The sequence below is a fragment of the Vombatus ursinus genome, unplaced genomic scaffold (genome assembly GCF_900497805.2).
Source record: "Vombatus ursinus unplaced genomic scaffold, bare-nosed wombat genome assembly UNPS02014841.1, whole genome shotgun sequence".
Classification (NCBI taxonomy): domain Eukaryota; kingdom Metazoa; phylum Chordata; class Mammalia; order Diprotodontia; family Vombatidae; genus Vombatus; species Vombatus ursinus.
The window spans coordinates 30,792,731-30,812,159 of record NW_020954619.1 but is presented as its reverse complement, the minus strand read 5'-3'; the positions used below and the strand labels follow the sequence as shown (position 1 = coordinate 30,812,159).

Genomic DNA, 19,429 nt, shown 5'->3' with positions numbered 1-19,429 from the left:
GGCCACCAAGTGGTTAGGGAATTTCTACATTGTTGGTCCATAAAGTTGCCACAGAATAATTGCAGTTCCCTTTTTTCCTCACCCACACACATACCATTCCATTTCTAGTTTCAGTGCCTTTCCCGGGGCTGTCCCCCAAACAGACAGATGAATTAGAATGTGGAAGGTCTTGTTGGGACCATCCAGTCAATCAACAGATCAATTAATGAACATATATTAAGTACCAACAAACATTCCAGGCACTGTGCTAAGTGGTAGGGATACAATAAGAGGCATAAGATAGTCCCTGCCCTCACAATCCTTATGTTAGGGGAAGACAATATGCAAAATATATACAAAGAAAGCTAGGCTAGGTAAGATAAGTAATAGGCTAAGTAGGACATTATTTTAAAAGGGAAGGTATTAGAGTTAAGAGGAGTTGGGAAAGGCTTCCTGTAAAAACTGGGATTTGAATTGAGACTTAAGGAAGCTGGAGAAGTTAGGAGGCAGAGATGAGGAGAGACAGCCTTGCAGGCATATAGAGGACATCCAGAGAAAATGCTGGAGTGGGATGTTGGTATTTTGAACAGCGATGATAGGCTTCAACTTGAAAACTTTTAAGCAAGGGAAATCCACCATCTCCCTTTGTAGAACATTTCTCTTTGGTTCAGCACCAAATGTTAGGAAGTTTTTACCAACAACAAATTTAAATTCCCTTTAAAGAACCTCTCCAGTGGCCCCTTCCAAAGAAGGGAAACAAATGTAAATTCCTCTTCCACAGGACTGTCCTACAAATATTTGAATACAGCTTTTATGTCTCCCCTCCTCCCCTCCCCTTACCAATCTTCTTCTACCTGGTTTAAACATTCACAAAACTCCTTCCCAACTCAGCTCTCTTATACAAAAGGCCTCCCACTATTTACTCTTCTTCTCTTACAGGAGCTGATCCCTTCCTAGTACTATGGTCCTAAGTCTAGGTAAAATAAATCTGATTATCCCTCCTCCAAAACACATCTAGGCTTCTCCTTCCACAAGAAATACGTGCAAGAATCATAGGAAAAACGGAAATTATAGATGTGCTTGCATTTTCTAAACTCCTCAGCACCTTTGAAATAGTGCTACTCTGAAGGCTAAAAAATTATAAAAAAGGTTAAATCCAACCATAGAAATATTAAAAAGGGCATGTTATCTCTGGGTTTGGGGAAGACAAAGGGCTGAAATTAAGGACTTTTGCTAATGGCTGAGGTAATCTTATTATAAAAAGAATGAGTGACAAAAACACTCCTTCCCAGGGAGCACACTCACAAGTAGGTAGACCCTTTGGTGAGTGGATTAAAGCATAATCTAATCTAAACAGTAAATTAACTAGCATTATTAAGCTTTAATACCTTTAGAATTTATGAAACAAATGAAGTCTTCCAGTAGAAGATGAGATTTTTAGCTAGGACTTGAATAACGCCAAGGAAGCAAAAAGGCAGAGATGAGATCCAGGCAGTGGGAACAGTCGGTGAAAATGTTCCTCTGGAGATGGAGTGTCTAGTTCAGGGGTGGGGAACCTATGGCCTCATATGACTGATAACTTCAGTCAAAGAGCCACACTTGAGGAACCAGAGGGAAACATGTGGCCTAGAGGCTGTAGGTTCCACCCCTGGTCTAGTTTGAGGAACAGCCAGGAGGCCATTTTCACTGTTATCACAGAGGATGGGGGTGGGGGTGGGGGTGGGGGTGGGGAAGGGTGTGTGTGAGATTTTGGGGAAAAGATTAAGATGTAAGAAGGCTGGAAAGGTGTGGGCCAGGCTGGGGAGTGGGGCAAGTTATGAAGGGCTTTGAATGCCGGAGGATTTTATATTTGATCCTGGAGGTGTAGAGGGGGCTTGATATGTTCATACTCGCGCCTTTTGAGTATCACTTTGACAGCTGAATGAAGAAGGGCATGTAACGTAAAGGACTCACATCCAAGAGACCAACCAGCAGAGTATGACAGTCCAGCACTGAAGTGAAGAGAACCTGGACCTAAGTGGTGGCAGTATCAGAGGAGAAAAGTGTTGCTATGGTTAACATCAACAGCCCTTGGCAACAATTTGGATATGGGAAGAGAGGCGGAGAATGAGGAGTAGAGAATAACACCTAGGTTGCAAGCCTGGATGACTAGGGGTACGGATGGTGATGCTCTTCTTGGTCATAGGGAAGTTTAGAAGTAGAATTTGGGAAGGGTTTGGGGGAAAAGATGATGAATTCAGTTTTGGACTTGCTGATGAATTTAAGATGTCTATAAGACATCTGTCTAGTTCAAAATGTCCCACAGGCCAGAGAAAGCCCCAGTGACACTGCGTTGCAGCATTGTAACCAGATCTAGGTACTTCCCCATTTGGGCAGTCCAGAGCCTTAGCTATAAGTTCCTGTACCGTTTACTTACATATTTTGTTTATTCCATAGTTATTTGGAGGGACCTATTAATCCACAATTCCTACTTAACAACTTGCTCTGATTAGTAATAAGGAATATGCAATTGGCTTGAGTTTTTCTTGTGTTGCAGAAGAAACAACAAAAAGCTGTGGACCTGAGTTCATATCCCATTCCAACCATCACTAGCTTTGGTCAAATAAACTTTCTGGACTTCAGTTTAGTCAGTTGTAAATTGGGAGTGATATCTGTACGGGGCAGCTAGGTGGTGCAGTGGATAGAGCACCGGCCCTGAAGTCAGGAGGACCTGAGTTCAAATCCAGCCTCAGACCAAACACTTGACACTTACTAGCTGTGTGACCCTGGGCAAGTCACTTGACCCCAATTGCCGTAAAAAAAAAGGGGGGGATTGATATCTGCAATACTTACTTACCTCACAGGCATGTTGTGAGAATCAGTAAAATAATTGCCCTAAAGTATTTAATAAAATGCTGTATAAATATGAATTTCCATTATCAATAAAACACTTTGTAAATTTTTTGGAGGCAGTATGGTATAGTGAAAAGAATACTGGATTTCTAAGAGGACATGCGTTCAAACTTCAGTTTCGCTATTTAATACCTTTACAACTTGGCACAAGTCACTTGGCCACTCTGGGACTCAGTTTCCTAACTTGAAAAATGAGGAGGTTGGTCTGGCCCCTTAGACGATCTTTAAGGTCCTTCCAACATTATGCAAATGGGAACTATTACTATGAATAGACGTCAGGAATCTGGAGATGGGATAATGGGTGAAGAGAACTTCAAACATAAATTCTCAACCCAAATAACCTCATTAATAAAAGCAAGATTTCGTTTGATTAGGTCTCCCCTCCCCGCCTCCGAATCTTTTCTTAACAGATTTTAGGCTGCTTGCAAATGATTCTTCTTATTGCCCTCCCCCCAATGCCTCTTATCAACTGGTGATATCAATGAAACATTTACTTTAACAGGCTCGTGCTGCAGAGAAAAGCTCATAGCCATCAAATAATATTGTTGTTCAGTCGTGCCCGATACTTCTGGAGTGGTTTGCCATTTCCTCCTCCAGCTCATTTTCTGAATGAGGAAGCTAAAACAAACAGGATTAAGTGACTTGCCCAAGGTCACGGAGAGTAAGTGTTTGAGGGCGCATTTGAACTCAGGCTAAATCAGACTTCCCGCTGATCGCAGCGTTCTGTGCACTGCGCCTCCCAGCGGAGGCTGCTCCCCAGAGCAGCTCTGCCACTGATTACCTGGGTGGCTTCTCCGGGCCTCCATTTCCTTCTCTGTAAAATGAGGGGGTTCGGGGAAGGCGTGCTGGATTTGGCTTCACAGGCCCACAGCGCTAGGCCCGGGAGGGGCCTCGGAGGCCATCCAGTCCAACCTCATCATCGCAGACCTGGGTTTTAACCCGGCCTTTGCCACTTACAAAACTATGTGATCCTCAGGCAAATTGCTTCAATTCCCTGGGTCTCATTCTCCTTTTTTGGTAAAACTGGGGGACTAAACTGGAAGACTTCTACTTTTTTTTTTTTTATTTTTAGGCAATTGGGGTTAAGTGACTTGCCTAGGGTCACATAGCTTGTAAGTGTCAAGTGTTTGGTCTGAGGGCAGATTTGGACTCAGGTCCTCCTGACTTCCGGGCTGGTGCTCTATCCGCTGCGCCACCTAGCCGCCCCTAAACTGGAAGACTTCTAAGGCCCCTTCTACCTCTACAACTATTACCCTGTGAGCGCAAAGGTCGCCTCCAGCCTAGGCCGATAGGACGGACGCTGAATTCTACTTCCGCCCTCAGCTTTCTTCCTTCGGTGTCTCCTCCACTCCACCACTTGGTACAGTCCAGTTCCTCCCTCGGGACTCCCCCCTCCCTTCGCAGGAATGGCGCGGGCCGGGTTAGGCCGGTCATCACGTGGGTGGGGCTCGCTCACGAGCTTCTGAGGCTCTGTGGCTCTGCTCTGGTCCCACGCCTGACTGCTGCGTAGGCGCGTCCGGAGGCTGGCGTTACCGCGGGTCCCCGGGGATCGGGGCGATCTTGCAAGTTTGGATTCGGGTGCGGGTGGGGGTGCTGACTTTGGTAGATCCGAGCCAAGCGAAGGAGCCCCGAAGGGTTGCAGAGAACTGAGGCCCGCGGATCTGCGTGAGTGACCCCCGAAAACAGGATGGGGGGGTGGCGGAGACAGTGCAAAGGGCTTAGATTGTGGAGAAGGAGACGGGCAGGTGAGGATGGCGAGGCCAGCGCACCTGGGGCACCGCAGTCCGCTGGCCTTCTGGCTCCAAGTCGGCCCTCTTTTTAGAGGTGACAGTGGTCATCCGCCGCCCTGCCCCCCCCATCCTGCTCCCTCGGGATGCGTGAAAGAGCCAGAGCAGAGGAACCCCTTAGGATCCGTCCTCCAGCCCGGCGGGGGGAAAGGGATGATCCCATCTGTACCCCCTCTTTTGCTTCTCCCGTGTGGGGAACACGAACCAGTTGTTTTCCTGCGTCTCTAAAGTGAATAGATTACATTAGATCGCTAAACCGTGTACTTGGTCTGGTCCATTTTATGAGTCTCTATACGAAATCTGCTCCTTCCCACCCCGACCTTGGAATGAATTTTTATTGCCCAGGAGAGTATTGTGAATGGGAGTGATCTTCGATTTGTTGCGATGGGGTGACAGCTTTGGTTCCTGGGTCCCTATCTACAAAGTCAGCTGGTTTTTTTTGTTTTTTGGGGGGGGGTAAGGCAATTGGGGTTAATTGACTTGCACAGGGTCACACAGCTAGTAAGTGTCAAGTGTTTGGTCTGAGGTCGGATTTGAACTCAGGTCCTCCCGACTTCAGGGCCGGGGCTCTATCCACTGCGCCACCTAGCTGCCCCAAAGTCAGCTGCTTTTGTAGGCTGTGGGAAAGGGCAAACAGAAAACCCTGCCGGTGTCCCAAACTTTGAAGCGCTCATTAGTGGACATGTTCTTTTTGTAGCTTCCAAAATGGGGGGAAAGGATACTGGATTTGTAGCTAGGAGCTGGGATAATGAAAATACACTGTCAATTTTGCCACTTAATACTTTTGAGCTTGGGCAAAACACTCCCCTTCTCTAATTTCCTCAGTTTCCTTGCCAATAAAATGAAAGATTCGACTAAAATCTACATGATCTGAGTCCCTTTCAGCTTTGATTCCAATACAGTTTGGACAAAAACACCTACTATGTGTGAGGCCCTGTGGCAGATGTAGTCTTATGAAGATGAAAGAATGACCCAGGTCTTGCCTTCATTCTACTTAGATTCTACTTCTTGGGGAAATGATTCATACATATACAAATATATTGGGGGCAAAGGGGAGATCCATGCAACAGGCCCTGGGAAAATTTGAAGTTTATTGCTTTCTCCCAAATATGGGACAAAGGGGGAAGTTCCCCATTCTACTTACTTCGAGTGTAAACCTCAAGCCCTTTTTTTCAAGAGGGTGATTCTTGAAGGCTATGCCAATGGAGCACAATATTTGGCCAAAATTAGAAAGACCTTGAATATCAGACCAGTGACATTGTTTTGAGGAGCAGCCCAAAGTCAGAAAAGTACATGACAAAAAAAGTTTTCCACTTTAAGGTAGTAGATTTAGTTCTGGAGAGGGGAAACTAGAGATTATCAAATCCAAACCTTTTAATTTACAGATGAGGAAACCAAAGCACCAGCAACATGAAATAACTTGCCTAAGATCCTCCAGCTAGTGATTGAAAGAACTGCGATTTGAATCTCGGGTCTTCTGATTCCAAAATGAGCGCGTTTTTTTGCTCAGTACTATACCATGTTTCAGGTCATGAATCATTTCAGGTCATGAATCATTTAAGTATGGGACCAAAGTCAGCTCATTTCCTGAGAATTAACAGTGCTTTGTCAAGAAACCTGTTTCCAGCCTTGGTGTAGTAGAGAGAGCCCTGACCTGGAAATCAGTGGACCTAGGTTCTAGTCCTACCTATACAGTTTATTTCATGTGTGATGTGGAAAAGTCATGGGATTATAGATTTAGAACTGGGAGGGAATTTGACAGTTAAGCATATATTATAATGCTAGGGAATGTGTTCTGCAGTGGGGATACAAAGACAACACTGAAATTGTCCTTATCTTTGAGAAGTTGCATTCCATAGAGGTAGGTAACATGTACACATAATTATACATAAAGTTATTACTTGTAATTTTAAGAGAATTAACAAAAGCCTCAAAAAGGAGGTGACATTTGAGCTATGTTTTGAAAAGATTCTGAAAGGTGGAACTGAGGAGGGAATGTATATCATGCCAGATTTGACAGAAAGGGAACTTGGGCCTAGAGAAGTAATGTGTCTAAGGTCATACAGGCAGTAAGTGGAAGATAAAAAGCAGGTCTTTGAATTTCAGTACACATTTGCTTCAACTCTCTGGGTTTCAGTAAATCATAAAATGGCAGAGCCAGAAAGGGCCTTGATGATTCATCTCCATTATAGGTGAGAAAATAATCTCAAAGAAGTGAAATGGTTTTCCCAAAGACATGCATTTTGTCTAGTTAAGAGAATATTGTGTAAAGAAAAATATATTTAGGGTCAGAAGACCTGGGTTTAAATCCCAGTACCAACACTCATGTAGCTGTGTACCTAAGGACAAGTCACTTAAACTCTTTGAGGCTCACTTTCTTTACCTGTAAAATAGAGGTGAGTGGCACTCTGGGATAGTAGATAGAAGGCTGGCCTTGGGTTTAAATTTTGCCTCTGACACGTATTGACTGTGTGACTCTGGACAAGTCACTTAACCACTCAATGCTCTAGGCAACTCTCCAAGACTATAAGTTGCAGAGAAGATGCAGATTTCCTTTATATCAGGAGTTTCTTCATCCATTAGTTCCTCCGCTACTGAAACCACAAGGATCGTTCCTTGTTCCCTATCCCTAATGTAATAAACAGTTTGTGTATCAGACTGTTATCCATCCTGATAGGATACCACTCACGTAGTACCTAGCACATAGCAGGTGCTTAATAAATGCTTGCTGAATGAATTCTGATGAATAATAATTTGTAATCCAACATTTAAGTTTTCCAAATCACAATATTAAGCACTATACTAAGGTGGACAGCTATGTGGTCCAGTGGATAGTGCACTAGGCTTGAAATCAGAAAGACTCAATGTTCCTGAGTTCAGTTGTGGCCTCAGACACTTACTAGCTGAGTGATCCTATCCTGGGCAAGTCACTTAACTCTGTTTGCCTCTGTTACTTATATGTAAAATGACCAGGAGAAGGAAATGGCAAGTCATTCCAATATCTTTGTCAAGAAAACCCCAAAATGGGGTCATGGAGTTGGACGCTACTGAAATGAATGAACAGCACCAATACTAGCATTGGAGATACAGAAAGACAAATGAAAACTGTCTCTGCCCTTAGATAGATTATAATAATGTACCTTCCATATAATAGCCTTGTGAGGAAATTAGGGCAGGAAATAGTCTACCCATTTTACAGATGGAGAAACTAAAGACACAACTAGTGTCTTAAATGGGATTGACCTCAGATTAACTTCAAGAACAGAGCGCTTTCCACTACTGTATTGCTTTAGCACATTTCAGGGAGCCAGCCACCCTAGGCAAATCTCCCTTAAACTTGAGCTACACTCAAGAAGTGATAAGGGTTGAATAAATCCATATCTGAAGAACCATGCTGTTAATAGACAAGTGTTCTTGACAGATACTTAACATGGGCTTTCTAAACATTTTATAAGTTAATTTTCAAATGTGCCTTAAGATTTCTAAGAATACTAGAGGTGATATGAATGACTTAATCTAAAGTGTTCCTTTAGGGGATGAAATGACTGACCTTCCTTCCTGGCATGGGGGGTAGGGGAGAGGGAGGGAGGAGAAATCTAATGTGTTTTGGGTTAAAATATTGAAGACAAAAAATCTAGGTCTAGAAAGAGGCCTGTAAAGATGCATGTACTTTTATTTTTTTCTTTAATGCAGATATTAAGCTGTCGAACAGGTTTAGAGAGTCATCAAATTTTAGAGTTAGAAGGTCATTTGAAATTGAGGCAGATAGGAAACTAGAAATTAGATCACTACCTTTTCAATGATGATCAATCAATCAAAAATATTAATTAAGCACCTATTGTGTGCAAGGCACTGTGCTAAGTGTTGATAATCAAAGAACTATCTTTGAATCCAAATGACTTATTGCAATTGTCACTAGACCCCTTTGGCTAGGCCTCCCATTAGCAATGAAAGAAACTCCAAGAACATTCTAACTATATAGTCACAGAATTCCCTTCTCATCACAATCTGTTGTCATTCCATCTCTCCCTATGCTTCACCCTTCTTCCTTTACCTAATTTTCACCCTCATAACCTCCAACCCTTCCAGCCCTTAGTGCTTGCTCAGGTTGTAATGGGCAGCTAGATGGCCCAGTGGATGGAGTGCCTGGCCTAAATCAAGAAAACTCATCTTCCTGAGTTCTAATCTGGCCTCAGACATTAACCTTGGGCAAGTCATTTAACCCTCTTTGCCTCAGTTCTTCATCTGTAAAATGAGCTAGAGAAGGAAATGGCAAACCACTCCAGTGGCCAAGAAAACCCAAATGGGATTGCAAAGAGCTGGACATAACATAACAGGATGTTATCTCTGCTTCTGACCTCATTTTCCTCCCTTCTGGATCATTTCCCCTATATTTCCTCTCCTCCCAGAGAGTCTTTCCTTATAACAATTTTTAAAAAATAGGAAGGGCACGGGGGGAGTTAAGCAAAACCAATCTGGCATTATATACAGTGTTCATAGCTCTTTGTGGTCAAGCTTGGTCTTTGTAATTTTATAACATTTATTTTCAGTTATTTTGTGGTTGATGTTTTTTCGATTTATATTATTGTATCGTGTATATTTATTGATTAGCTTAAAATCACATACCTATTCATCTTAGTCATTGCTGTGAGTCAGACATTGTGCAAGGAACTAAGGATTTGAAAACTAAAAGGAAAAAACAAATAGTCCCTTCAAGGAGTTTTCATCTTACTGGAGAGATACCTAGAAAGTTCAAATGCAAAATTTTTCAAAAAACAATTTCTAGGTAGAGAATACTGACAATTGGGAGGGGAAAATTTGGACAGATTCTAGGTCGAGGGGCTTAATCTGAACTTTGAAGAAAGCTAGAGATTCTGAAGTATAGTAAGGAAGGAAAGTGCATTCCAGGCATGGGGGAGATGAGTCTTTACAAAGAAAGAGAAAAGAGAAAATCATGAAGATTATTCTGACTAATTGACCTTTGATATTTCAAACATACAACCAAGTGCTTATGGAAAATAAAAGAAGACTTTCCACCAGAATCAAAGTGGGTATATTGGAAAGAGCACTAAACTGAGACACAGGAGTCACAGAATCAATTCCTGGCCCTGTTGCCACCTCAGTGGGTGACTTTAGCCAATAAAGTAAACATTTATTAAGCACTTATTTGGGCAAAACCTTTTGCTAGGAGCTGGGAGAGATGCAAAGTATAGATAAGGCAGCCTAGTGTAAGAGAAGTTTTCAACATTTTTGAGTATGAGTTTTGTTTGGTCAAGACCTGATTTTTTTTCAGGGCCTCAAATGCATGTCAATAACTCATCTTTTAATATACACTCTTAGAGCGTTGCTTTGGACTTTGAGAAATTGTGAGTCATAACCTCTGTATGGATCAAAGGCAGTATGGAGTGCTTTCTGACTGCATGACCTGCCCTCTCTTATACTATGCTGTTTTTGAGTATGAGGACCCCTTTTGAATGTCAGAAAATTCCATACATCCCTTCCCCTCTCTCTCTCAGCCACAATACTTGATAGTAAATTGTACTCAGTAATTTTTGAGAAAATACATGAAGACAAAAAGTTTCTGTGAGTTCAGTAACACTTAGTTTTTCTATTTTATTAATCACAACAGCATTAACTTACATCTGAAAAATAGTTAGCTATATATATACAAGTACATGTACACTTATATATACTTGCTTACATACATGCATATATATGGAAGAGATTATTTAGTTTCCAGAAGGCTAAGGTACTTTTGAGTGTGAGATTTCTTTAGGCTTCTGGAGTTGTTTTGCAGTTTTAAGAGACTAAATTTGTGATTGAAGGAATGGAAGTTTCAATTTTAGATCTACTTCTGCTTTGAACTTGTTTCATTATTTAGATTTCAGTTGCAACACATGCAGGATTGCCATCCTGTTGTGGAAAAGACATCAGGTACTTCACAGCTTTAACAGGCAGAAGGAACATTGAGCTAGATGTTAGCTGGTGGCTTCTGTTGGAAGATGAGTTTTAAAGAATTAATCACATGAAAGTTCTATTAAGCTGTCATTTTCTTTTGATACCCACTGGCCCAAATCAAGGAAACTAGACAACATTGTCAACATTGTCAACACTCAAAAACATTTCTAATCCAGTCCTATTTTGGCTTAGTAGTGGGGCAGATGATTGCCTAACTGTATTTGGAGACTTTTTAAGTGTTAGTTTATGTCACTTCTTACTGTGATAGTGTCATTTCAGATGTAATTTAAAAATCTTAAGATACAAAAATGATTCCTAGTTCGATTGATTTAATCAGTGAAACTATAGGCCTAATTTATTTTATTATCCTGAACTTAAATTTATTTATAGTCTTTCCCTAAGGACCTTGTTTGAATTGGTTTAAGAGGCTGGAAATACAAGCACACCAATCTAATTAACTAGGGAAACACATAAAGGGTTCTGAGAGAGAGAGAGAGAGATTGTAGTAAATCACAAGGGTGGCAAATAGTGCTATTGGAGAGTTGATCTATACTTTTCAGTACTAGTTGAAGTGTTGATTTGGTGGAGACAGCAAGGTGACACAGCAAATATAGTGATGGACCTAGAGTCAGGAATTTTCGTGGTTCAATCATTTTCAGTAGTATCCAACTCTTTGTGACCCCATTTGGGGTTTTCTTTGCAAAATGGTTTGCCAAGTGGTTTGGAGTGGTTTGCCATTTCCTTCTCTAGTTCGTTTTACAGATGAGGAACTGAGGCAAAAAGGATTAAATGACATACCTAGGATCACACAGTAAGAGTCTGAGGCTGGATTTGAACTCAGGTCTTCCTGACTCCAGGCCAGGTACTCTTATCCACTGTGCCACCTAGCTGCTGGACTTTAGATCAAGTGATATTAAAATGGGTCAGTGAACTTTTTTTTTAGTATTTTGACTTTTGTTTTAACATAATTGTTTTGTAATTCTGTATATTTTATACATTTAGAAACATCCTAAGAAAAAGTCCATAGGTTTCACTAGACTGCCAACTACTTTCTCCAAAGTTACCAATGGATCTTTTGATTGTCAAGTCTAATGTATTTTTCTCAATCCTCATCTTCCTTGTCCTTTTTTCAGACTTTGATACTGTCAATCACCCTCTTCTCCTTGATACTCTGTTTACTCTGACACTACATTTTCCTTGTTCTCTCAGTCTCCTTTTCTGTATCTTCATCATACCTACTAACTTTGGTTGTATCTCAAGGTTTGTTGTGGGCCCTTTGCTCCCTCTCTGCTATTTATTTTGTTGATCTCTTCATGGATTCAATCATTACTCTTTACAGATGATTCTTCCATCTATTTATCCAACCCTAACCTCTCCTGACCTTCAGTCTCATGTTTCCAACTGCCTATTGGACATCTTGAACAGAATGTCACATAGACTTCTTAAAACTCAACATGTCCAAAACTAAACTTATTTTCCCTCAAACTCTCCCCTCTTCCAAATTTCCCTGTCACTGTCCAGGATACCACCATCCTTGGAGTTACGGGGGACGGCATCCTAGGTGTTATCCTCAGCTCCTCACTGACATCCCCCTTTTCACACACACACATCCCCCATCCAATTTGTTGCCAAAACCTATCAATTCTACCTTCATGACATCTTTCCTGAAACTGCTACCATCTTGGTACAGGCGGATTATATCTGTACTATTGTAGTTACTCCCTGTTTGGTTTCCCTGATTCAAGTCTCTCCCCCTTTCTAGCCAGCTATCAGAGTGGCATTAAAGCATAATTCTTACCGTCACACACACATACACACACCCCTCTGCTGCTCCTCATTAAATTCCAATGGTTTCCTATTATTCCAGGATCAAATATAAAATCCTGCTTGACTTTTAAAACCCTTCATATCACACCTTTGCCATTCATACTTTCCATACTTCTTATGCTTTACTTCCCTCCATAGACTCTACTATCCAGAGACACTGACCTGCTTACTGGAACAAGATATTTCACTGCAGACTCAGTGCATTTTCATTGGTTAGTCTCCATGCCCAGAATGCTCTCCCATATCCCTGCTTTTTTGCTGTCTGGATTCTTTTAAGACTCAGTTAGTCCCGCCTTCCAGAAACCTTTCCCTTTAATCCTGGTACCTTCTCTTTGAGACTATTCCCAATTATTTTGTGTATTTCTTGTTGGTGCATAGATGTTTACATGTTTTCTTCCTGTGAGTTCCTTGAGAGCCCAGGCTATTTTTGCCTTTCTTTTCTTTTTTTTTTTTTTTTTTTTTTTTGTTAATACTATTAGAGACAGCTAGTTGGTGCAGTGGACAGAGCACTGGACTTGGAGTCTGGAAGGTCTGAGTTCACTTTTCCTTCAGACACTTAATAGCTGTGTGATGCTGGTCAAGTCAACCTTTCAGCCTTAGTTTCCCTATCTCTAAAATAGGGATAGTATACAGGGTTGTAAAATTAAAATGAGAACACATATCACTTTGTAAACTTTAAAGTAATAAATGCTAGCTGTTATTATTGTATTTCCTAGTGCTTTGCTTAATGCCTGGCACATAGTAAGCAAATGCTTGTTTCCTTCCTTACTTCTTTTACCAGCCCTTGCCAAAGGTTCATAGCATCATGGGAAGAGCTTCAAAGAGTTTGAGTGAATTTAGTAGTAAGCTCCTTGAGGTCAAGAATTGTCTGATTTCTATATTTTTATCTTCAGGATTTACTGTTTGTTGATTTATTGGACCTTAGATTAGAGACCATCTAGTCCAGATGGTTAAGCATAAAATGAACTCACCTATTTGGGAACGTGATTTTACATTCCTTATTTTTCCTTTTATAAAATGGTATATGGTATTTTAATGCCATAGGGAAGCACAGTAGTTTTGTGTTCCAGATTCCACTTGGTCCATATTAGTGAACTATCTTTTTTTTTTTTTTTCCAGATCAAAGAGAGACATATGAGGATCCTGGAAGCCAGAAAAGAAGGCATTGGCACTAGACTAAAAAGTGGTTGAACTGTATAAGACGTCTCTGTAATTTCAAGTAGAAAAATGAGTCTTGAAAGTGACAGTATGGCATCTAAAAGCATTTTTAACATGGACTATGCTTCATGGAAAATCCGCTTGACGTTAGTGGTGGCCGGTTTTTTCTTCTACCTGGGTGTCTTTGTGGTCTGCCATCAGCTCTCTTCCTGTCTTAATGCCACCTATCGATCTCTGGTAGCTAAGGAGAAGGTTTTCTGGAATCTTGCTGCCACCCGAGCAGTTTTTGGAGTTCAAAGCTCCATTGCTGGTGTATGGGCTTTGCTCGGGGACCCTGTTCTTTCTGCTGATAAAGCATATTCACAGCAGAACTGGTGCTGGTTTAATATTGCAACTGCAACTGGCTTCTTTTTCTTTGAAAATGCTGCTGTTCATGTGTCAAATTTGGTTTTCTGGACATTTGACATGTTCTTAGTAGTCCATCATCTTTTTGCCTTTCTTGGATTTCTTGGGTTAGTGATCAATCTCAAAGCTGGCCACTATCTAGCCATGACAACCCTGCTACTGGAGATGAGCACCCCTTTTACCTGCGTCTCCTGGATGCTTTTAAAGGTAAGTGCTTCTCATTGAAGGCATGACACTTATTATGCTACCTAGGGATGTCAGGACGGGTGAAGGGCACAGCACGGAAATTTAAAGAGAGGGGATAATTATAGAAATTGCCATTTTTGTAGCCCTTACATATACGAGAACCTTTTAAGGTAGATATACTACAGGTATATCTCATTCTGTAAATGAGGAAACTGAGGATCAGAGAGATTAAGTTCCTTCATGGCCCTGACTTTTTTTTTTCTTTTTTTTTTGGTGAGGCATTTGGGGTTAAGTGACTTGCCCAGGGTCACACAGCTAGTAAGCTTCAAGTGTCTGAGGCTAGATTTGAACTCAGGTCCTCCTAACTCCAAGACCAGAGCTCTATCTACTGAGCCACCTAACTGCCCTACTGATATTTATTTAACGTATGACATTGGAATAGTCACATCATTTCTCTGTATATTATCTGTAAAGTGAGGCCTGCTATGAGAAAAGCACTTTATAAAGCTTAAAATCCCTTGCAAATTGTCATCCAGTGCTCTAGTGGCTTAGAATCTAGGCTCCTCTGGAGAGCAGTATGCTTAGCAGTGTGTTCACTTCTGTTTGATTCCATTTTATTTATGTCTACACCTAGAATCCTATGAGAAGAGCAACCCCAAATGGAAAGACTAGGAGAGTAGAAACAAAAAAATAATGGGCATAGACTACAGAATCCATATGTTTTCCAGTTCTAAAGCTATGTCTCTATAAAATCTAATGTTTGAGACCCCCAAACCCACTCACTGTCTCTCTCTCTCTCTCTCTCTCTTTCTTACACACACACACACACACACACACACACACACACACACACATTCTCCCTTATTGAGATGAAATGATTTCTGTCATTTTGCATCATAAAGTTCATTATTTTTATTAACTGATTCAGTACTTTAGTTTGACCATCTTGCCTGTTGTCTGCTTTTAAGAGAAATTCTTACCACCTTGTAAAAAAAAGACAGAGAAATTATGGTTTTAAAATGAATCTTAATTGTTCCAACATTTGCTATGCTGTTATTTTTGATAAATTGATGTAGAAATGGAAAGGACTTTAGAGGTCTTCTGGTTCGACTCTCTCCCTTCTTTTATGGGCAAGGAAATGGGGAAGTTAAGTGATATGCCCAAGGAAGCATCATAGGGTTGCAGATTACCCCCCTTAGGGTCCATCCAGTCCAATCCATATATGAAAGGAATCCCTACTAAATCATCACTTGGCAAATGGTTGTCCAGTCCCCTGCTTGAAGACCTCCAAGGTGGGGGGAAACCATCAACCTTTAGGAAACCAATTCAACTTTTGGAAAACCCTGACTGTCAGGAAGTTGTTCTCAACATCAAGCTTAAATTTGCTTCTTTTCAATATCTCCCTATTCCGTCTGGTTCTGCCCTCAAGCCTAATCCTTCCTCTATGTGATAGATAAGTTGAGTCTTTCTTCTCAGCTAGAAGCTGGAAATGCAGACAGAAAGGAAATAGCCCCTGACCTTTTACCTTGCCTTCTGAAATTTTAAACCAAATTTTTTTTATGCATGCTTTCTAAGCACCTTGAAAAACATATATACTTATTTTGTTTTGACAGCCAGATACTTCCTCAAACAGTATCCCTCTCACTCCTCACCCACTTCCCTACACACACTCACACACACAGTGCAATCCTTAAAAGAAGTTAGTTCATTTTTGGCACTCTTGTCTTCTAATTACTTGTCCCTTTGGCTCTTTAAGTCAGTTTGCTGCAGGTAAGGAGCTTTCCTTATTGTCTGTATTTTTCCAAGTGCTTAGGAAACTGGCTTGTACGTTTTAAGCATGTTGTGGGTTCATAATAAGTTGAGAGCCTAACAAAATTGTATTTGTTGCCTGCGTTTGGCTTGCTTGTTTCTTGTTGGTGACCACATCAGTGAGCTTCTACCACAGGAGTAGGGGAGGGAGGATGCTGATTTGAAAGAAATCGAGGAAGAAAGCTGGAAATAATGCCAAAATGATCATACTTTAAAATAAAAAAAAATCATCTCTGGGCCTCTACCTTCATTACCATGGACCTTCCTGTAGTCTCTCCCCTGTTATTCAAAACTTGAGTTTTCTGATGTCATTTTAGAAGCTTTCTTGCATTGCTGTAGTTCCTTCAGTGCTTTGTGGAGTTAGCTTGAGTCAATCAGTACCTCTCCATGACTAGGGTGATAGTCTTAAGAGATAGTATAACCAAAAACTCCACCCAGGTCAACCCAGTGAGCGCTTTGAATTTAGTTGGGCTCATGAGACACATAAGCTGTCGTTTTTGTTTTTGTACTCCCCAGTACCTAGCGTGCTACCTTGCATGTCGTACAGTAGAAAGTGTTGGATTTAGAGTCAGAGGTCTGACTGACTGTTTACTTATCTGTATAGCCGTGATCAAGACTTAACCTTTTGGCCTCATTTCTTGATGGTTAGACTAGATGACCACTGTTCCTTTAGTTCTAAGAAGTAATCTTTGAGAAGACGGGGTCATCTCTCCTTGTCATATGAGAGGACTTTAGTGGAAGCTCAGCCAGGGCTTTGTTATCTAAATAGCAAAACTACTTTATAAAAATTTTGTTCTTTACATCCTAGGATCAGTGTTACAGCAAACGTTTCCTCTTCATTTTTATTAGCCTGAAGAGTCATTAATTACTTAATCCAATCATGCAAAGCCAGTAACAAAATTCTGAATAATTCATGTAATTCTTGACTTTCCCTCTCATACACCTCAAATCTGATCATTTACCAAGTCTTGATTTTACCTACGTAGCAGCCATTATACATCCACACTCTTTTCATTCATTTGGCCACTACTCTATTTGAGATCCTCATCCCCTCTCACCTGGATTACTATAACAGCCTCTTAACTAAAGTCCCCCTGCCTCCAGCCTCTTTTCTCTCTAATCCATCCTTCATATTACATGCCAAATTACTCTCCTTAATTTGCAGGTTCTGACCATGTCATTCAGAAACCTTTTAGTACCTCCTTTTGCATGTGGGATAAATTTATCATTTAAAAGCCTGTACAGTCTGGCTCCAACCTGCCTGTCAGGCCTTATTTCACATTCTTCCTCCCCAAATGTGAAAATAGTCTGACATTCTAGTCAGAGTAGACAAACTATCTATTTTTTTCTCTTGTCTACAAACTCCTGTCCCTCTGCATGTGAACAAGCTGTATATCCTCCAACTCTAAGATTCCTTCCCTGGTACATCCCTACTCTCCTCCCCATCTATAGCACCATGAAAGTGAGCTCTCCTCAGATTTTTTTGGAGTACTTTGTTTTTACCACCTTCTACTATGTTTCAGACTTATTTGTGTACATGACATATTCCCCTTATTGGATGGTAAGCTTGCATCTCTCCATTACTAATGTATAGCATGTGTGACATGGCACTTAGCAGGTCCTTAATAAATGTAAAAGAGAATTAATTTTTCATCTATTGGAAAAATTTGTTGATAGCATGATATTAATTTATACATATTATATTTATCGTTATATCTATTATATTATTTATTTTCATTATTTATTATGTATCTATAATGTATTTATAATTATTTTAATGTAATATTTATCATATTATTATATTTATATTATATTTGTTTTCTCCCCTTGCAGGCTGGCTGGGCAGATACTCTGTTTTGGAAGGTAAACCAGTGGTTGATGATCCACATGTTTCATGGACGCATGTTTTTGACCTACCACATGTGGTGGGTATGTTTTCTGCACTGGGATGATCTACTCAACAGTCTGGCTCATCCACACCTTGCACTTTTCCTTGTTGGACTGGCCCTCCTTACATTAATTATTAACCCATACTGGACACACAAGAAGACTCAGCAGCTGCTCAGTCCAGTGGATTGGAACTTTGTACACTCAGGACCAAAAAACAGTCAGTCTGTAAAAGTGAATGGCCAGACTCTCCTAAGGAAGAGGCAGTAATTTTGCCAGAACAACCAAGTGCCTGCTAAGAACTGGAAACTAAATGGGACACATACAATGTGAAGTTCTTAAAAAAATTTTTTTCAAATCAGTAACCAGTAGTGAATAGATGTTTGCTTTGATTTTTGTGTCTTCCTGGTATTCATTTTGAAGTAGCCATGAAGTATTTTCTTTTTTTGTTTTTAAACCTCAGTTTGCTTTTTATAAGTGGATTTTGCCCCATAACAAGTTCTTTTGACTTCCAGGTGCAGTAAATTTTACCCATGTTGGGTTCATTAATTGTAGCATTAAGAGATATGAGGCATAGATCAAATTTAAAGTTCCTCCATAAATTTGTCTCTTCATATAATGAACTCTCAAATTGTGGATTAACTTTGAGGCAGCATTTATTTTCTGTTCTTGTTTGTCTAAGGAACTCTCAGATTATGGATTAACTTTGAGACAGCATTTATTTTCTGTTCTTGTTTTCATATAGTAATGTGATTTGTAGCCCTGTTTTAATATTACAGTTACATTTTTTTAAAGCCACATGTGCAACAGTGTCACCTAGTGGCAGAATGATACATGAACCAGCTGATTCTCCAAGGTTCAAATGACAAACCATGGAGAGAAATAATGGTTCTTGAAATGAAGGGATTTTGTTGTGGGGTTGGAATTTCAAAGCAAATGTTTGAAAGAACTTTAGTGCTCATTAAGAGATGTGAAAAATTTCTGATTCGTGTATTTTAGCTATAAATTTGCACCCAAGAGCAGGTCCTCATAGTGTCATAATAGTTCATATAAAATGCTCTCTCTGTATAATGTTCTACAAGACACAAGAGTAGTTACTTTGTTTTTTGGACAAGTATATTTCTTCAGGTGAATCTTCAAAATGAAGGCCAAATTGAGTAGTAATAATAATTAGCTGAGGTTATAAATGAATTAACTTCCATATTTTTCTGCAAGGTGTATCTTTTTACTCCTTTGATGTTGAATGATTTTATTTTTTTTTTATTTGGGGTAAATACTCAGTGATTCCTTATTGGAAAACAAATGGTGATGCTGAAAGTAATTTCTCTGAGAGTTTGTTTTTTTGTTTGTTTTTAAGATTGTGATATCTAGGCTGCCTGTCAAAATATTAGTTCCTTTATTTTTAGCATGGCAATATACTAAAAGTACTAATGTACTAAGAGTTAATTCTGGTTTATACTTGTTTAAATATGTCCATAATCATTGGCATATAGGAACTGGATCTGTGATTTCATTCACCTAGGAAACTCTTTACTAATACA

The 19,429-nt window shown here is 40.3% G+C and overlaps 1 protein-coding gene across 1 annotated transcript; it reads left to right on the top strand.

Moving 5' to 3' along the window:
• Positions 1 to 4,367: 4,367 nt before the first annotated feature.
• CLN8 (CLN8, transmembrane ER and ERGIC protein) lies at positions 4,368 to 19,423 on the top strand. Its single transcript, XM_027840456.1, has 3 exons — positions 4,368 to 4,536; positions 13,563 to 14,213; positions 17,835 to 19,423. Exons 2-3 carry the CDS (start codon positions 13,671 to 13,673, stop codon positions 18,156 to 18,158), a joined length of 867 nt encoding a protein of 288 aa, XP_027696257.1. The 5' UTR covers positions 4,368 to 4,536; positions 13,563 to 13,670; the 3' UTR covers positions 18,159 to 19,423.
• The last annotated feature ends 6 nt before the right edge of the window (positions 19,424 to 19,429 follow it).